At 49.8% G+C, this 16,822-nt stretch overlaps 3 protein-coding genes across 3 annotated transcripts; all 3 read left to right on the top strand.

Annotated features, from left to right (window-relative positions):
- The first annotated feature begins 58 nt into the window (after positions 1-58).
- On the top strand, positions 59-9,193 carry LOC105739214 (nuclear pore complex-interacting protein family member B4-like). Its single transcript, XM_030808927.1, has 4 exons — positions 59-774; positions 3,809-3,872; positions 8,580-8,780; positions 9,045-9,193. The coding sequence occupies exons 1-4, from the start codon at positions 352-354 to the stop codon at positions 9,191-9,193; spliced, it is 837 nt and encodes a 278-aa protein (XP_030664787.1). The 5' UTR covers positions 59-351.
- Positions 9,194-10,380: 1,187 nt separating this feature from the next.
- On the top strand, positions 10,381-12,056 carry LOC115834165 (nuclear pore complex-interacting protein family member B4-like). Its single transcript, XM_030808926.1, has 5 exons — positions 10,381-10,421; positions 10,589-10,710; positions 10,825-10,953; positions 11,443-11,589; positions 11,908-12,056. The coding sequence occupies exons 1-5, from the start codon at positions 10,381-10,383 to the stop codon at positions 12,054-12,056; spliced, it is 588 nt and encodes a 195-aa protein (XP_030664786.1).
- A 1,594-nt stretch (positions 12,057-13,650) lies between these two features.
- On the top strand, positions 13,651-15,033 carry LOC115834164 (nuclear pore complex-interacting protein family member B3-like). Its single transcript, XM_030808925.1, has 4 exons — positions 13,651-13,678; positions 14,103-14,213; positions 14,703-14,903; positions 14,993-15,033. Exons 1-4 carry the CDS (start codon positions 13,651-13,653, stop codon positions 15,031-15,033), a joined length of 381 nt encoding a protein of 126 aa, XP_030664785.1.
- Positions 15,034-16,822: the final 1,789 nt, after the last annotated feature.

The raw sequence follows: 16,822 nt of genomic DNA, 5'->3' as shown, positions 1-16,822 counted from the left end.
AGGAATGAGGATAGACATAGACATTCCCATGTCTCAAACATGCTTCTTTGTTACTCTCTTATGACTCTGTCTTCCCTGGGGCAGGACCCCAGCCTGCCTACATTTGCAGACAGACACAGTGGCATGTGGAGACAACGGTGTGTCCCAATGATTTTACTCCCCAGCTGTGGGCAGTACTCAGTGGAAGGGTGGTATTATGACACTGATACTGCTATTTTGAAACCTGGAGGATGGAAAGGTGCAAAAATCTATCACCAGCAACAGAAGGTGCAGCCTGTGTTGGTGGTGGTAATTTTGTCCTTCAAATGAGTATGTGTGAAAACATTTCCTCCTTTGGCCCCACAGGTCAGAATGGCTGCAGTGGAGCATCATCATTCCTCAGGATTGCCCTACTGGCCCTACCTCACAGCTGAAACTTTCAGAAAAAGGAAGGGCCGCCAGGCACCTCCTCCAACTCAGTGTCATCTGGGAGGTCAACCACCTCCATCAGCTAAAGATCGTCTGAGACCTCTGAATCTGTCTCGACTACAGTGTCGACAAGGACCTCAACCACATTCTACAACTGATGAGTTTCTGAGAAGAGATAAACTTCAAGTTGAGTGTCCCCTGGCACCTGTACCATTTCCTCCAGCTGAAGATTTTGTGAGCCTCAAAACACCTCCCGAGTGTCTTCTGGTACCTCTTCCACCCTCTCCAGTTGACGACTTTCTGACACCAGAGAACCCGCCCATCAAGTGTTGCCGGGGACCTGTACCATCTCCTCGAGCTGATAATGTTAGGAAACGCAAGACACCTCCCGACTCTTTTTTTGTACCTCTTCCACCTTCTCCAGTGGGTGATTGTCTTAGCCTCAAGACACCTTCCATAGTTCATCACAGTCCCATCCCTGTTGTGCAAAAACATCTTCATCCCCACCGAGTCCCCTGATCTAATATTTTAAGTGTCAGAGCTTCCATATTTGTAATAGCAAATAGGCCCTAACTGTAAATTAGTGAAGAGTGAATGTAACTTATTACCACAGGGACAATTCCAAATGAAGGCCTTTTATTTTTTTAATTGTTTTATTAATTTTTTTTGCACACAAAACAGCAAACATCTTCCACAAATACATACAAACAAAAAGATGCGCATCAAACATAGTAGGAAGGTTGCACATGGGAGGACAGGGAATAGAAATGGGGAGTGGGAACCAAAGAAAATAAATGAGAGGCTCTATATGGATCAGTGATATTAACTCAATCCTCCACTTGACAAAGGAGAAGGAAGAGGAAGAAAAAGAAAGTGGGATAAAGGATCAGAAAGGGAGGAAAGTAAAAAAAATTAGAGTATGACTCCAGGGTAGACCTGCTTTGTTGTCACCGGGTTGGTTGGCTGGTCTTGTTGCATCCTTCATATGTTTTGCCATGTTGGCCAGACTGGTCTCGAACTCCTAGCCTGAAGTGATCAACCCACCTCGGCCTCCCAGAGTGCCGGGAGTACAGGCGTGAGCCACCACGTCCAGCCCCCACATTGCTTCTGGCCTCCATGATAGACCTCCCAGACAGGGCGGTCGGGCAGAGGCACTCCCCACATCCCACATGGGGCAGCCGGGCAGAGGCGCTCCTCACTTCTTCCCAGACAGGGCGGCCGGGCAGAGGTGCTCCTCACGTCCCAGATGACGGGTGGCCAGGCAGAGGTGCTCCTCACTTCCCAGACGGGGCGGCCAGGCAAAGGCCCTCCTCACTTCCCAGACGGGGCAGCCGGGCAGAGGGGCGGCCGAGCAGAGATGCTCCCCACCTCCCAGATGGGGCGGCGGCCGGGCAGGGGCCGCAATCCCACCACATTGGGAGGCCAAGGCAGGCGTCTGGGAGGCAGAGGCTGCAGCGAGCCAAGACAACACCACCGCACTCCAGCCCAGGCAACACCGAGCACCGAGTGAGCGAGACTCCGTCTGCAGTCCCAGCACCTTGGGAGGCCGAGACAGGCAGATCACTCGGGGTCAGGAGCTGGAGACCAGCCTGGCCAACATGGCGAAACCGCGCCTCCAGCCAAAGGAGAAAAAGCAGGCAGCGGTGGAGGCGCGTGCCAGCAATCCCAGGCAGCCCACAGGGCGGGGCAGCAGCGAGCCGACTAGATTGCAGCCTGGGCCACAGAGGAAAGAAAGAAAGAAAGAAAGGTGGAAGGAAGGAAGCAAACAAGCAAGCAAGCCAGCCCAAATGAAGGCCTTAAATGATGCTCAGCTAAGCTGGGTCTTAGGTGGCCTCTGTACCTTAAAAAGCTGCCGAGTCCTATGATTACACATGATGGGACTTGTACACTTGAAGTGAAACACAGTTTTAAAACTTGCTTTGTTTAGAATTCCCGCCTCATTTTTCCATGGACAAAAGTATTCTTTATGTCCTAGTGCACTTACAATTTGGTATTACCTGGGAGTGAAAAGAAATATTACAGCCATGCCTAACTGACTTCTTGAGGTAAGATTGTTCTGTCAGAAAACCCTCTCCCAGTTCCCCTGCAGCTCTTCAGGAATCCACATCTCTCCAGAGCTCTTTGTTCTCATGGGTGGCACCTCCAGAGTGAAAAAGATCCTTTGTCAAGAAGGGAAACAGAGGGGAAATGAGACGGTCCTGCAGCCAGAGCTGGAATCAACTTCCACTCTGCCTCTTGCAAGCTGTGTGACCCTGGGCACAATTTCTCCTTCCTCTGGAAACCTCTGTTTTCTTAAATTTGGAGCAGGGTGGTCACACTGACCTTGCAGAGTTCTGAGAATCAGACACAGAACATAAAAGGCCTGGAAAACATTCTACAAAAAGAAGTTGCAACATGTATGGACAATGGGCTTTTCATGCCTCTCTGACTCTGTTGACCTGGTGCAGGAAACATGCTCTGGTGATGGCTGTGAGGAAGGAATGAGAATAGACATACACATTCTTGGGTCTCAGACATGCTTCTTATTCTCTGTTATGACTCTGTCTTCCCTGGGGCAGGACCCCAGCCTGCCTACATTTGCAGACAGACACAGTGGCATGTGGAGACAGCAGTGTGTCCCAATGACTTTTCTTTACTCCCCAGCTATCGGCAGTACTCAGTGGAAGGGTGATATTATGACACTGATACTGCTGTTTTGAAACCTGGAGGATGGAAAGGTGCAAACATCTATCACCAGCAACAGAAGGTGCAGCCTGTGTTGGTGGTGATAATTTTGTCCATCAAATCAATATGCGTGAAAACCTTTCCTCCTCCAGCCCCAGAGGTCAGAATGGCTGCAGTGAAGCATCATCATTCCTCAGGATTGCCCTAATGGCCCTACCTCACAGCTGAAGCTCTAAGAAAAAGGATGGGCCGCCAGGAACCTCCTCCAACTCAGTGTCATCTGGGAGGTCAACCACTTCCATTAGCTAAAGATTGTCTGAGACCTCTGAGTGTTTCTCGACTACAGTGTCCACTAGGACCTCAAACACATTCTACAAGTGATGATTTTCTCAGAAGACAGAAACCTCAAGCCAAGTGTAACCTGGGACCTGTACTATTTCCTCCAGCTGATGATTTTGTGACCCTCAAAACACCTTCCGAGTGTCTTCTGGTACCTCTTTCACCTTCTCCAGTTGATGATTTTCTGACACCAGAGACACCTCCCATCGAGTGTTGCCGGGGACAATTACCATCTTCCAGAGATGATGATTTTAGGAGACGCAAGACACCACCCAACTCTTTTTTCGTACCTCTTCCACCTTCTCCAGTTGATGATTCTCTGAGCCTGAAGACACCTCCCGGGTGGCTTCTGGTACCTCTTCCACCTTCTCCAGTTCATGATTTTCTGACACCACAGAAACTGCCTGCTGAGTGTCGCCAGGGACCTCTATCATTTCATGGAGCTGATGATTTTAGGAGATGTAAGACACCTCCCGAGTCTTTTTTCGTACCTCTTCCACCATCTCCAGTTGATGATTCTTTGAGCCTGAAGACACTTCCCGAGTGTCTTCTGGTACCTCTTCCACCTTCTCCAGTGCATGATTTTCTGACACCAGAGACACCGCCCGTTGAGTGTCGCCGGCGACCTGTATCATTTCTTCGAGCTGATGATTTTAGGAGACGCAAGACACCACCCGACTCTTTCTTCGAACCTATTCCACCTTCTCCAGTTCATGATTCTCTGAACCTCAAGACACTTCCCGAGTGTCTTCTGGTACCTCTTCCAACTTCTCCAGTTCATGATTCTCTGAGTCTCAAGACACTTCCCGGGTGTCTTCTGGTACCTCTTCCACCTTCTCCAGTGCATGATTTTCTGACACCAGAGACACCTCCCGTCGAGTGTCGCCAGGGACCTTTACCATCTTCTAGAGTTGATGATTTTAGTAGACGCAAGACACCTCCCAACTCTTTTTTCGTTCCTCTTCCACCTTCTCCAGTTGATGATTCTCTGAGCCTCAAGACACCTCCCGGGTGGCTTCTGGTACCTCTTCCACCATCTCCAGTTGAGGATTTTCTGACACCACAGAAACTGCCCGCCGAGTGTCGCCGGGGAACTCTCTAATTTCATGGAGTAGATTTTAGGAGATGAAAGATGCCTCCCAAGTCTTTTTTCGTACCTCTTCCACCATCTCCAGTTGATGATTCTCTGAGCCTCAAGACACTTCCCGGGTGTCTTCTGGTACCTCTTCCACCTTCTGCAGTGCATGATTTTCTGACACCAGAGACACCGCTCGTTGAGTGTCGCCGGCGACCTGTATCATTTCTTCGAGCTGATGATTTTAGGAGACGCAAGACACCTCCCAACTCTTTTTTCGTACCTCTTCCACCTTCTCCAGTTCATGATTCTCTGAGTCTCAAGACACCTCCCGAGTGTCTTCTGGTACCTCTTCCACCTTCTGCAGTGGATGATTTTGTGACACCAGAGACACCTCCCATCGAGTGTCGCCAGGGACCTTTACCATCTTCTAGAGTTGATGATTTTAGTAGACAGAAGACACCTCCCAACTCTTTTTTCGTACCTCTTCCACCTTCTCCAGGTGATGATTCTCTGAGCCTCAAGACACCTCCCGGGTGTCTTCTGGTACCTCTTCCACCTTCTCCAGTTGATGATTTTCTGACACCACAGAAACTGCCCGAGTGTCGCCGGGGACCTATATCATTTCATAGAGCAGATGATTTCAGGAGATGCAAGACGTCTCCCGAGTCTTTTTTTGTACCTCTTCCACCATCTCCAGTTGATGATTCTCTGAGCCTCAAGACACTTCACGGGTGTCTTCTGGTACCTCTTCCACCTTCTCCACTGCATGATTTTCTGACACCACAGAAACCGCCCGTCTAGTGTCGCCGGAGACCAGTATGATTTCTTCGAGCTGATGATTTTAGGAGACGCAAGACACCTCCCGACTCTTTCTTCGTACCTCTTCCACCTTCTCCAGTTCATGATTCTCTGAACCTCCAGACACTTCCCGAGTGTCTTCTGGTACCTCTTCCACCTTCTGCAGTGCATGATTTTCTGACACCAGAGACACCTCCCATCGAGTGTCGCCGTGGACCTGTACCATCTTCTTGGGCTGATTTTAGGAGACGCAAGACACCTCCCGACTCTTTTTTCGTACCTCTTCCACCTTCTCCAGTTGATTCTCTGAGCCTCAAGACATCTCCCGGGTGTCTTCTGGTACCTCTTCAACCTTCTCCAGCTGATGATTTTCTGACACCACAGAAACTGCCCGAGTGTCGCCGGGGACCTATATCATTTCATAGAGCAGATGATTTCAGGAGATGCAAGACGTCTCTCGAGTCTTTTTTCGTACCTCTTCCACCATCTCCAGTTGATGATTCTCTGAGCCTCAAGACACTTCACGGGTGTCTTCTGGTACCTCTTCCACCTTCTCCACTGCATGATTTTCTGACACCACAGAAACCGCCCGTCTAGTGTCGCCGGAGACCAGTATCATTTCTTCGAGCTGATGATTTTAGGAGACGCAAGACACCTCCCGACTCTTTCTTCATACCTCTTCCACCTTCTCCAGTTCATGATTCTCTGAACCTCCAGACACTTCCCGAGTGTCTTCTGGTACCTCTTCCACCTTCTGCAGTGCATGATTTTCTGACACCAGAGACACCTCCCATCGAGTGGTGCCGTGGACCTGTACCATCTTCTTGAGCTGATTTTAGGAGACGCAAGACACCTCCCGACTCTTTTTTCGTACCTCTTCCACCTTCTCCAGTTGATGATTCTCTGAGCCTCAAGACACCTCCCGGGTGTCTTCTGGTACCTCTTCCACCTTCTGCAGTGCATGATTTTCTGACACCAGAGACACCGCCCGTTGAGTGTCGCCGGCGACATGTATCATTTCTTCGAGCAGATGATTTTAGGAGACGCAAGACACCTCCCAACTCTTTTTTCGTACCACTTCCACCTTCTTCAGTTCATGATTCTCTGAGTCTCAAGGCACCTCCCGAGTGTCTTCTGGTACCTCTTCCACCTTCTGCAGTGGATGATTTTGTGACACCAGAGACACCTCCCATCGAGTGTCGCCGTGGACCTCTACCATCTTCTTGAGCTGATTTTAGGAGACGCAAGACACCTCCCGACTCTTTTTTCGTACCTCTTCCACCTTCTCCAGTTGATGATTCTCTGAGCCTCAAGACATCTCCCGGGTGGCTTCTGGTACCTCTTCCACCTTCTCCAGTTGAGGATATTCTGACACCACAGAAACTGCCTGCCGAGTGTCGCCGGGGACCTCTATCATTTCATGGAGCAGATGATTTTAGGAGATGCAAGACGCCTCCCGAGTCTTTTTTCGCACCTCTTCCACCATCTCCAGTTGATGATTCTCTGAGCCTCAAGACACTTCCCGGGTTTCTTCTGGTACCTCTTCCACCTTCTGCAGTGCATGATTTTCTGACACCAGAGACACCGCCCGTTGAGTGTCGCCGGCGACAAGTATCATTTCTTCGAGCTGATGATTTTAGGAGACGCAAGACACCTCCCAACTCTTTTTTCGTACCTCTTCCACCTTCTCCAGTTCATGATTCTCTGAGTCTCAAGACACCTCCCGAGTGTCTTCTGGTACCTCTTCCACCTTCTGCAGTGGATGATTTTGTGACACCAGAGACACCTCCCATCGAGTGTCGCCAGGGACCTTTACCATCTTCTAGAGTTGATGATTTTAGTAGACAGAAGACACCTCCCAACTCTTTTTTCGTACCTCTTCCACCTTCTCCAGGTGATGATTCTCTGAGCCTCAAGACACCTCCCGGGTGTCTTCTGGTACCTCTTCCACCTTCTCCAGTTGATGATTTTCTGACACCACAGAAACTGCCCGAGTGTCGCCGGGGACCTATATCATTTCATAGAGCAGATGATTTCAGGAGATGCAAGACGTCTCCCAAGTCTTTTTTTGTACCTCTTCCACCATCTCCAGTTGATGATTCTCTGAGCCTCAAGACACTTCACGGGTGTCTTCTGGTACCTCTTCCACCTTCTCCACTGCATGATTTTCTGACACCACAGAAACCGCCCGTCTAGTGTCGCCGGAGACCAGTATGATTTCTTCGAGCTGATGATTTTAGGAGACGCAAGACACCTCCCGACTCTTTCTTCGTACCTCTTCCACCTTCTCCAGTTCATGATTCTCTGAACCTCCAGACACTTCCCGAGTGTCTTCTGGTACCTCTTCCACCTTCTGCAGTGCATGATTTTCTGACACCAGAGACACCTCCCATCGAGTGGTGCCGTGGACCTGTACCATCTTCTTGAGCTGATTTTAGGAGACGCAAGACACCTCCCGACTCTTTTTTCGTACCTCTTCCACCTTCTCCAGTTGATGATTCTCTGAGCCTCAAGACACCTCCCGGGTGTCTTCTGGTACCTCTTCCACCTTCTGCAGTGCATGATTTTCTGACACCAGAGACACCGCCCGTTGAGTGTCGCCGGCGACATGTATCATTTCTTCGAGCAGATGATTTTAGGAGACGCAAGACACCTCCCAACTCTTTTTTCGTACCACTTCCACCTTCTTCAGTTCATGATTCTCTGAGTCTCAAGGCACCTCCCGAGTGTCTTCTGGTACCTCTTCCACCTTCTGCAGTGGATGATTTTGTGACACCAGAGACACCTGCCATCGAGTGTCGCCGTGGACCTCTACCATCTTCTTGAGCTGATTTTAGGAGACGCAAGACACCTCCCGACTCTTTTTTCGTACCTCTTCCACCTTCTCCAGTTGATGATTCTCTGAGCCTCAAGACATCTCCCGGGTGGCTTCTGGTACCTCTTCCACCTTCTCCAGTTGAGGATATTCTGACACCACAGAAACTGCCCGCCGAGTGTCGCCGGGGACCTCTATCATTTCATGGAGCAGATGATTTTAGGAGATGCAAGACGCCTCCCGAGTCTTTTTTCGCACCTCTTCCACCATCTCCAGTTGATGATTCTCTGAGCCTCAAGACACTTCCCGGGTTTCTTCTGGTACCTCTTCCACCTTCTGCAGTGCATGATTTTCTGACACCAGAGACACCGCCCGTTGAGTGTCACCGGCGACATGTATCATTTCTTCGAGCTGATGATTTTAGGAGACGCAAGACACCTCCCAACTCTTTTTTCGTACCTCTTCCACCTTCTCCAGTTCATGATTCTCTGAGTCTCAAGACACCTCCCGAGTGTCTTCTGGTACCTCTTCCACCTTCTGCAGTGGATGATTTTGTGACACCAGAGACACCTCCCATCGAGTGTCGCCAGGGACCTTTACCATCTTCTAGAGTTGATGATTTTAGTAGACAGAAGACACCTCCCAACTCTTTTTTCGTACCTCTTCCACCTTCTCCAGGTGATGATTCTCTGAGCCTCAAGACACATCCCGGGTGTCTTCTGGTACCTCTTCCACCTTCTCCAGTTGATGATTTTCTGACACCACAGAAACTGCCCGAGTGTCGCCGGGGACCTATATCATTTCATAGAGCAGATGATTTCAGGAGATGCAAGACGTCTCCCGAGTCTTTTTTTGTACCTCTTCCACCATCTCCAGTTGATGATTCTCTGAGCCTCAAGACACTTCACGGGTGTCTTCTGGTACCTCTTCCACCTTCTCCAGTGCATGATTTTCTGACACCAGAGACACCGCCCGTTGAGTGTCGCCGGCGACCTTATCATTTCTTCGAGCTGATGATTTTAGGAGACGCAAGACACCACCCGACTCTTTCTTCGAACCTATTCCACCTTCTCCAGTTCATGATTCTCTGAACCTCAAGACACTTCCCGAGTGTCTTCTGGTACCTCTTCCAACTTCTCCAGTTCATGATTCTCTGAGTCTCAAGACACTTCCCGGGTGTCTTCTGGTACCTCTTCCACCTTCTCCAGTGCATGATTTTCTGACACCAGAGACACCTCCCGTCGAGTGTCGCCAGGGACCTTTACCATCTTCTAGAGTTGATGATTTTAGTAGACGCAAGACACCTCCCAACTCTTTTTTCGTTCCTCTTCCACCTTCTCCAGTTGATGATTCTCTGAGCCTCAAGACACCTCCCGGGTGGCTTCTGGTACCTCTTCCACCATCTCCAGTTGAGGATTTTCTGACACCACAGAAACTGCCCGCCGAGTGTCGCCGGGGAACTCTCTAATTTCATGGAGTAGATTTTAGGAGATGAAAGATGCCTCCCGAGTCTTTTTTCGTACCTCTTCCACCATCTCCAGTTGATGATTCTCTGAGCCTCAAGACACTTCCCGGGTGTCTTCTGGTACCTCTTCCACCTTCTGCAGTGCATGATTTTCTGACACCAGAGACACCGCTCGTTGAGTGTCGCCGGCGACCTGTATCATTTCTTCGAGCTGATGATTTTAGGAGACGCAAGACACCTCCCAACTCTTTTTTCGTACCTCTTCCACCTTCTCCAGTTCATGATTCTCTGAGTCTCAAGACACCTCCCGAGTGTCTTCTGGTACCTCTTCCACCTTCTGCAGTGGATGATTTTGTGACACCAGAGACACCTCCCATCGAGTGTCGCCAGGGACCTTTACCATCTTCTAGAGTTGATGATTTTAGTAGACAGAAGACACCTCCCAACTCTTTTTTCGTACCTCTTCCACCTTCTCCAGGTGATGATTCTCTGAGCCTCAAGACACCTCCCGGGTGTCTTCTGGTACCTCTTCCACCTTCTCCAGTTGATGATTTTCTGACACCACAGAAACTGCCCGAGTGTCGCCGGGGACCTATATCATTTCATAGAGCAGATGATTTCAGGAGATGCAAGACGTCTCCCAGTCTTTTTTTGTACCTCTTCCACCATCTCCAGTTGATGATTCTCTGAGCCTCAAGACACTTCACGGGTGTCTTCTGGTACCTCTTCCACCTTCTCCACTGCATGATTTTCTGACACCACAGAAACCGCCCGTCTAGTGTCGCCGGAGACCAGTATGATTTCTTCGAGCTGATGATTTTAGGAGACGCAAGACACCTCCCGACTCTTTCTTCGTACCTCTTCCACCTTCTCCAGTTCATGATTCTCTGAACCTCCAGACACTTCCCGAGTGTCTTCTGGTACCTCTTCCACCTTCTGCAGTGCATGATTTTCTGACACCAGAGACACCTCCCATCGAGTGGTGCCGTGGACCTGTACCATCTTCTTGAGCTGATTTTAGGAGACGCAAGACACCTCCCGACTCTTTTTTCGTACCTCTTCCACCTTCTCCAGTTGATGATTCTCTGAGCCCCAAGACACCTCCCGGGTGTCTTCTGGTACCTCTTCCACCTTCTGCAGTGCATGATTTTCTGACACCAGAGACACCGCCCGTTGAGTGTCGCCGGCGACATGTATCATTTCTTCGAGCAGATGATTTTAGGAGACGCAAGACACCTCCCAACTCTTTTTTCGTACCACTTCCACCTTCTTCAGTTCATGATTCTCTGAGTCTCAAGGCACCTCCCGAGTGTCTTCTGGTACCTCTTCCACCTTCTGCAGTGGATGATTTTGTGACACCAGAGACACCTGCCATCGAGTGTCGCCGTGGACCTCTACCATCTTCTTGAGCTGATTTTAGGAGACGCAAGACACCTCCCGACTCTTTTTTCGTACCTCTTCCACCTTCTCCAGTTGATGATTCTCTGAGCCTCAAGACATCTCCCGGGTGGCTTCTGGTACCTCTTCCACCTTCTCCAGTTGAGGATATTCTGACACCACAGAAACTGCCCGCCGAGTGTCGCCGGGGACCTCTATCATTTCATGGAGCAGATGATTTTAGGAGATGCAAGACGCCTCCCGAGTCTTTTTTCGCACCTCTTCCACCATCTCCAGTTGATGATTCTCTGAGCCTCAAGACACTTCCCGGGTTTCTTCTGGTACCTCTTCCACCTTCTGCAGTGCATGATTTTCTGACACCAGAGACACCGCCCGTTGAGTGTCACCGGCGACATGTATCATTTCTTCGAGCTGATGATTTTAGGAGACGCAAGACACCTCCCAACTCTTTTTTCGTACCTCTTCCACCTTCTCCAGTTCATGATTCTCTGAGTCTCAAGACACCTCCCGAGTGTCTTCTGGTACCTCTTCCACCTTCTGCAGTGGATGATTTTGTGACACCAGAGACACCTCCCATCGAGTGTCGCCAGGGACCTTTACCATCTTCTAGAGTTGATGATTTTAGTAGACAGAAGACACCTCCAAACTCTTTTTTCGTACCTCTTCCACCTTCTCCAGGTGATGATTCTCTGAGCCTCAAGACACATCCCGGGTGTCTTCTGGTACCTCTTCCACCTTCTCCAGTTGATGATTTTCTGACACCACAGAAACTGCCCGAGTGTCGCCGGGGACCTATATCATTTCATAGAGCAGATGATTTCAGGAGATGCAAGACGTCTCCCGAGTCTTTTTTTGTACCTCTTCCACCATCTCCAGTTGATGATTCTCTGAGCCTCAAGACACTTCACGGGTGTCTTCTGGTACCTCTTCCACCTTCTCCAGTGCATGATTTTCTGACACCAGAGACACCGCCCGTTGAGTGTCGCCGGCGACCTTATCATTTCTTCGAGCTGATGATTTTAGGAGACGCAAGACACCACCCGACTCTTTCTTCGAACCTATTCCACCTTCTCCAGTTCATGATTCTCTGAACCTCAAGACACTTCCCGAGTGTCTTCTGGTACCTCTTCCAACTTCTCCAGTTCATGATTCTCTGAGTCTCAAGACACTTCCCGGGTGTCTTCTGGTACCTCTTCCACCTTCTCCAGTGCATGATTTTCTGACACCAGAGACACCTCCCGTCGAGTGTCGCCAGGGACCTTTACCATCTTCTAGAGTTGATGATTTTAGTAGACGCAAGACACCTCCCAACTCTTTTTTCGTTCCTCTTCCACCTTCTCCAGTTGATGATTCTCTGAGCCTCAAGACACCTCCCGGGTGGCTTCTGGTACCTCTTCCACCATCTCCAGTTGAGGATTTTCTGACACCACAGAAACTGCCCGCCGAGTGTCGCCGGGGAACTCTCTAATTTCATGGAGTAGATTTTAGGAGATGAAAGATGCCTCCCAAGTCTTTTTTCGTACCTCTTCCATCATCTCCAGTTGATGATTCTCTGAGCCTCAAGACACTTCCCGGGTGTCTTCTGGTACCTCTTCCACCTTCTGCAGTGCATGATTTTCTGACACCAGAGACACCGCTCGTTGAGTGTCGCCGGCGACCTGTATCATTTCTTCGAGCTGATGATTTTAGGAGACGCAAGACACCTCCCAACTCTTTTTTCGTACCTCTTCCACCTTCTCCAGTTCATGATTCTCTGAGTCTCAAGACACCTCCCGAGTGTCTTCTGGTACCTCTTCCACCTTCTGCAGTGGATGATTTTGTGACACCAGAGACACCTCCCATCGAGTGTCGCCAGGGACCTTTACCATCTTCTAGAGTTGATGATTTTAGTAGACAGAAGACACCTCCCAACTCTTTTTTCGTACCTCTTCCACCTTCTCCAGGTGATGATTCTCTGAGCCTCAAGACACCTCCCGGGTGTCTTCTGGTACCTCTTCCACCTTCTCCAGTTGATGATTTTCTGACACCACAGAAACTGCCCGAGTGTCGCCGGGGACCTATATCATTTCATAGAGCAGATGATTTCAGGAGATGCAAGACGTCTCCCGAGTCTTTTTTTGTACCTCTTCCACCATCTCCAGTTGATGATTCTCTGAGCCTCAAGACACTTCACGGGTGTCTTCTGGTACCTCTTCCACCTTCTCCACTGCATGATTTTCTGACACCACAGAAACCGCCCGTCTAGTGTCGCCGGAGACCAGTATGATTTCTTCGAGCTGATGATTTTAGGAGACGCAAGACACCTCCCGACTCTTTCTTCGTACCTCTTCCACCTTCTCCAGTTCATGATTCTCTGAACCTCCAGACACTTCCCGAGTGTCTTCTGGTACCTCTTCCACCTTCTGCAGTGCATGATTTTCTGACACCAGAGACACCTCCCATCGAGTGTCGCCGTGGACCTGTACCATCTTCTTGGGCTGATTTTAGGAGACGCAAGACACCTCCCGACTCTTTTTTCGTACCTCTTCCACCTTCTCCAGTTGATTCTCTGAGCCTCAAGACATCTCCCGGGTGTCTTCTGGTACCTCTTCAACCTTCTCCAGCTGATGATTTTCTGACACCACAGAAACTGCCCGAGTGTCGCCGGGGACCTATATCATTTCATAGAGCAGATGATTTCAGGAGATGCAAGACGTCTCTCGAGTCTTTTTTCGTACCTCTTCCACCATCTCCAGTTGATGATTCTCTGAGCCTCAAGACACTTCACGGGTGTCTTCTGGTACCTCTTCCACCTTCTCCACTGCATGATTTTCTGACACCACAGAAACCGCCCGTCTAGTGTCGCCGGAGACCAGTATCATTTCTTCGAGCTGATGATTTTAGGAGACGCAAGACACCTCCCGACTCTTTCTTCATACCTCTTCCACCTTCTCCAGTTCATGATTCTCTGAACCTCCAGACACTTCCCGAGTGTCTTCTGGTACCTCTTCCACCTTCTGCAGTGCATGATTTTCTGACACCAGAGACACCGCCCGTTGAGTGTCGCCGGCGACATGTATCATTTCTTCGAGCAGATGATTTTAGGAGACGCAAGACACCTCCCAACTCTTTTTTCGTACCACTTCCACCTTCTTCAGTTCATGATTCTCTGAGTCTCAAGGCACCTCCCGAGTGTCTTCTGGTACCTCTTCCACCTTCTGCAGTGGATGATTTTGTGACACCAGAGACACCTCCCATCGAGTGTCGCCGTGGACCTCTACCATCTTCTTGAGCTGATTTTAGGAGACGCAAGACACCTCCCGACTCTTTTTTCGTACCTCTTCCACCTTCTCCAGTTGATGATTCTCTGAGCCTCAAGACATCTCCCGGGTGGCTTCTGGTACCTCTTCCACCTTCTCCAGTTGAGGATATTCTGACACCACAGAAACTGCCTGCCGAGTGTCGCCGGGGACCTCTATCATTTCATGGAGCAGATGATTTTAGGAGATGCAAGACGCCTCCCGAGTCTTTTTTCGCACCTCTTCCACCATCTCCAGTTGATGATTCTCTGAGCCTCAAGACACTTCCCGGGTTTCTTCTGGTACCTCTTCCACCTTCTGCAGTGCATGATTTTCTGACACCAGAGACACCGCCCGTTGAGTGTCGCCGGCGACAAGTATCATTTCTTCGAGCTGATGATTTTAGGAGACGCAAGACACCTCCCAACTCTTTTTTCGTACCTCTTCCACCTTCTCCAGTTCATGATTCTCTGAGTCTCAAGACACCTCCCGAGTGTCTTCTGGTACCTCTTCCACCTTCTGCAGTGGATGATTTTGTGACACCAGAGACACCTCCCATCGAGTGTCGCCAGGGACCTTTACCATCTTCTAGAGTTGATGATTTTAGTAGACAGAAGACACCTCCCAACTCTTTTTTCGTACCTCTTCCACCTTCTCCAGGTGATGATTCTCTGAGCCTCAAGACACCTCCCGGGTGTCTTCTGGTACCTCTTCCACCTTCTCCAGTTGATGATTTTCTGACACCACAGAAACTGCCCGAGTGTCGCCGGGGACCTATATCATTTCATAGAGCAGATGATTTCAGGAGATGCAAGACGTCTCCCAAGTCTTTTTTTGTACCTCTTCCACCATCTCCAGTTGATGATTCTCTGAGCCTCAAGACACTTCACGGGTGTCTTCTGGTACCTCTTCCACCTTCTCCACTGCATGATTTTCTGACACCACAGAAACCGCCCGTCTAGTGTCGCCGGAGACCAGTATGATTTCTTCGAGCTGATGATTTTAGGAGACGCAAGACACCTCCCGACTCTTTCTTCGTACCTCTTCCACCTTCTCCAGTTCATGATTCTCTGAACCTCCAGACACTTCCCGAGTGTCTTCTGGTACCTCTTCCACCTTCTGCAGTGCATGATTTTCTGACACCAGAGACACCTCCCATCGAGTGGTGCCGTGGACCTGTACCATCTTCTTGAGCTGATTTTAGGAGACGCAAGACACCTCCCGACTCTTTTTTCGTACCTCTTCCACCTTCTCCAGTTGATGATTCTCTGAGCCTCAAGACACCTCCCGGGTGTCTTCTGGTACCTCTTCCACCTTCTGCAGTGCATGATTTTCTGACACCAGAGACACCGCCCGTTGAGTGTCGCCGGCGACATGTATCATTTCTTCGAGCAGATGATTTTAGGAGACGCAAGACACCTCCCAACTCTTTTTTCGTACCACTTCCACCTTCTTCAGTTCATGATTCTCTGAGTCTCAAGGCACCTCCCGAGTGTCTTCTGGTACCTCTTCCACCTTCTGCAGTGGATGATTTTGTGACACCAGAGACACCTGCCATCGAGTGTCGCCGTGGACCTCTACCATCTTCTTGAGCTGATTTTAGGAGACGCAAGACACCTCCCGACTCTTTTTTCGTACCTCTTCCACCTTCTCCAGTTGATGATTCTCTGAGCCTCAAGACATCTCCCGGGTGGCTTCTGGTACCTCTTCCACCTTCTCCAGTTGAGGATATTCTGACACCACAGAAACTGCCCGCCGAGTGTCGCCGGGGACCTCTATCATTTCATGGAGCAGATGATTTTAGGAGATGCAAGACGCCTCCCGAGTCTTTTTTCGCACCTCTTCCACCATCTCCAGTTGATGATTCTCTGAGCCTCAAGACACTTCCCGGGTTTCTTCTGGTACCTCTTCCACCTTCTGCAGTGCATGATTTTCTGACACCAGAGACACCGCCCGTTGAGTGTCACCGGCGACATGTATCATTTCTTCGAGCTGATGATTTTAGGAGACGCAAGACACCTCCCAACTCTTTTTTCGTACCTCTTCCACCTTCTCCAGTTCATGATTCTCTGAGTCTCAAGACACCTCCCGAGTGTCTTCTGGTACCTCTTCCACCTTCTGCAGTGGATGATTTTGTGACACCAGAGACACCTCCCATCGAGTGTCGCCAGGGACCTTTACCATCTTCTAGAGTTGATGATTTTAGTAGACAGAAGACACCTCCCAACTCTTTTTTCGTACCTCTTCCACCTTCTCCAGGTGATGATTCTCTGAGCCTCAAGACACATCCCGGGTGTCTTCTGGTACCTCTTCCACCTTCTCCAGTTGATGATTTTCTGACACCACAGAAACTGCCCGAGTGTCGCCGGGGACCTATATCATTTCATAGAGCAGATGATTTCAGGAGATGCAAGACGTCTCCCGAGTCTTTTTTTGTACCTCTTCCACCATCTCCAGTTGATGATTCTCTGAGCCTCAAGACACTTCACGGGTGTCTTCTGGTACCTCTTCCACCTTCTCCAGTGCATGATTTTCTGACACCAGAGACACCGCCCGTTGAGTGTCGCCGGCGACCTTAT

Source organism: Nomascus leucogenys, unplaced genomic scaffold, assembly GCF_006542625.1.
Source record: "Nomascus leucogenys isolate Asia unplaced genomic scaffold, Asia_NLE_v1 000940F_63625_qpd_obj, whole genome shotgun sequence".
Taxonomy (NCBI): domain Eukaryota; kingdom Metazoa; phylum Chordata; class Mammalia; order Primates; family Hylobatidae; genus Nomascus; species Nomascus leucogenys.
This window is presented reverse-complemented; position numbering and strand designations above follow the sequence as displayed.

Excerpts from the sequence above, each read along its gene's own strand:
- LOC105739214 (XM_030808927.1), top strand. The coding sequence starts at position 352 with ATGGCTGCAGTGGAGCATCATCATTCCTCAGGATTGCCCTACTGGCCC. Across the intron at positions 775-3,808 it reads CATCTCCTCGAGCTGATAAT|AAACTGCCTGCTGAGTGTCG; the intron begins GTTAGGAAACGC and ends CTGACACCACAG. Across the intron at positions 3,873-8,579 it reads AGCTGATGATTTTAGGAGAT|TTCATGATTCTCTGAGTCTC; the intron begins GTAAGACACCTC and ends CACCTTCTCCAG.
- LOC115834165 (XM_030808926.1), top strand. The coding sequence starts at position 10,381 with ATGATTTTAGGAGACGCAAGACACCTCCCGACTCTTTCTTC. Across the intron at positions 10,711-10,824 it reads TCTTCCACCTTCTGCAGTGC|CACTTCCACCTTCTTCAGTT; the intron begins ATGATTTTCTGA and ends CTTTTTTCGTAC. Across the intron at positions 10,954-11,442 it reads ACCTGCCATCGAGTGTCGCC|TTCATGATTCTCTGAGTCTC; the intron begins GTGGACCTCTAC and ends CACCTTCTCCAG.
- LOC115834164 (XM_030808925.1), top strand. The coding sequence starts at position 13,651 with ATGCAAGACGTCTCTCGAGTCTTTTTTC. Across the intron at positions 13,679-14,102 it reads CGTCTCTCGAGTCTTTTTTC|TTCATGATTCTCTGAGTCTC; the intron begins GTACCTCTTCCA and ends CACCTTCTTCAG. Across the intron at positions 14,214-14,702 it reads ACCTCCCATCGAGTGTCGCC|TTCATGATTCTCTGAGTCTC; the intron begins GTGGACCTCTAC and ends CACCTTCTCCAG.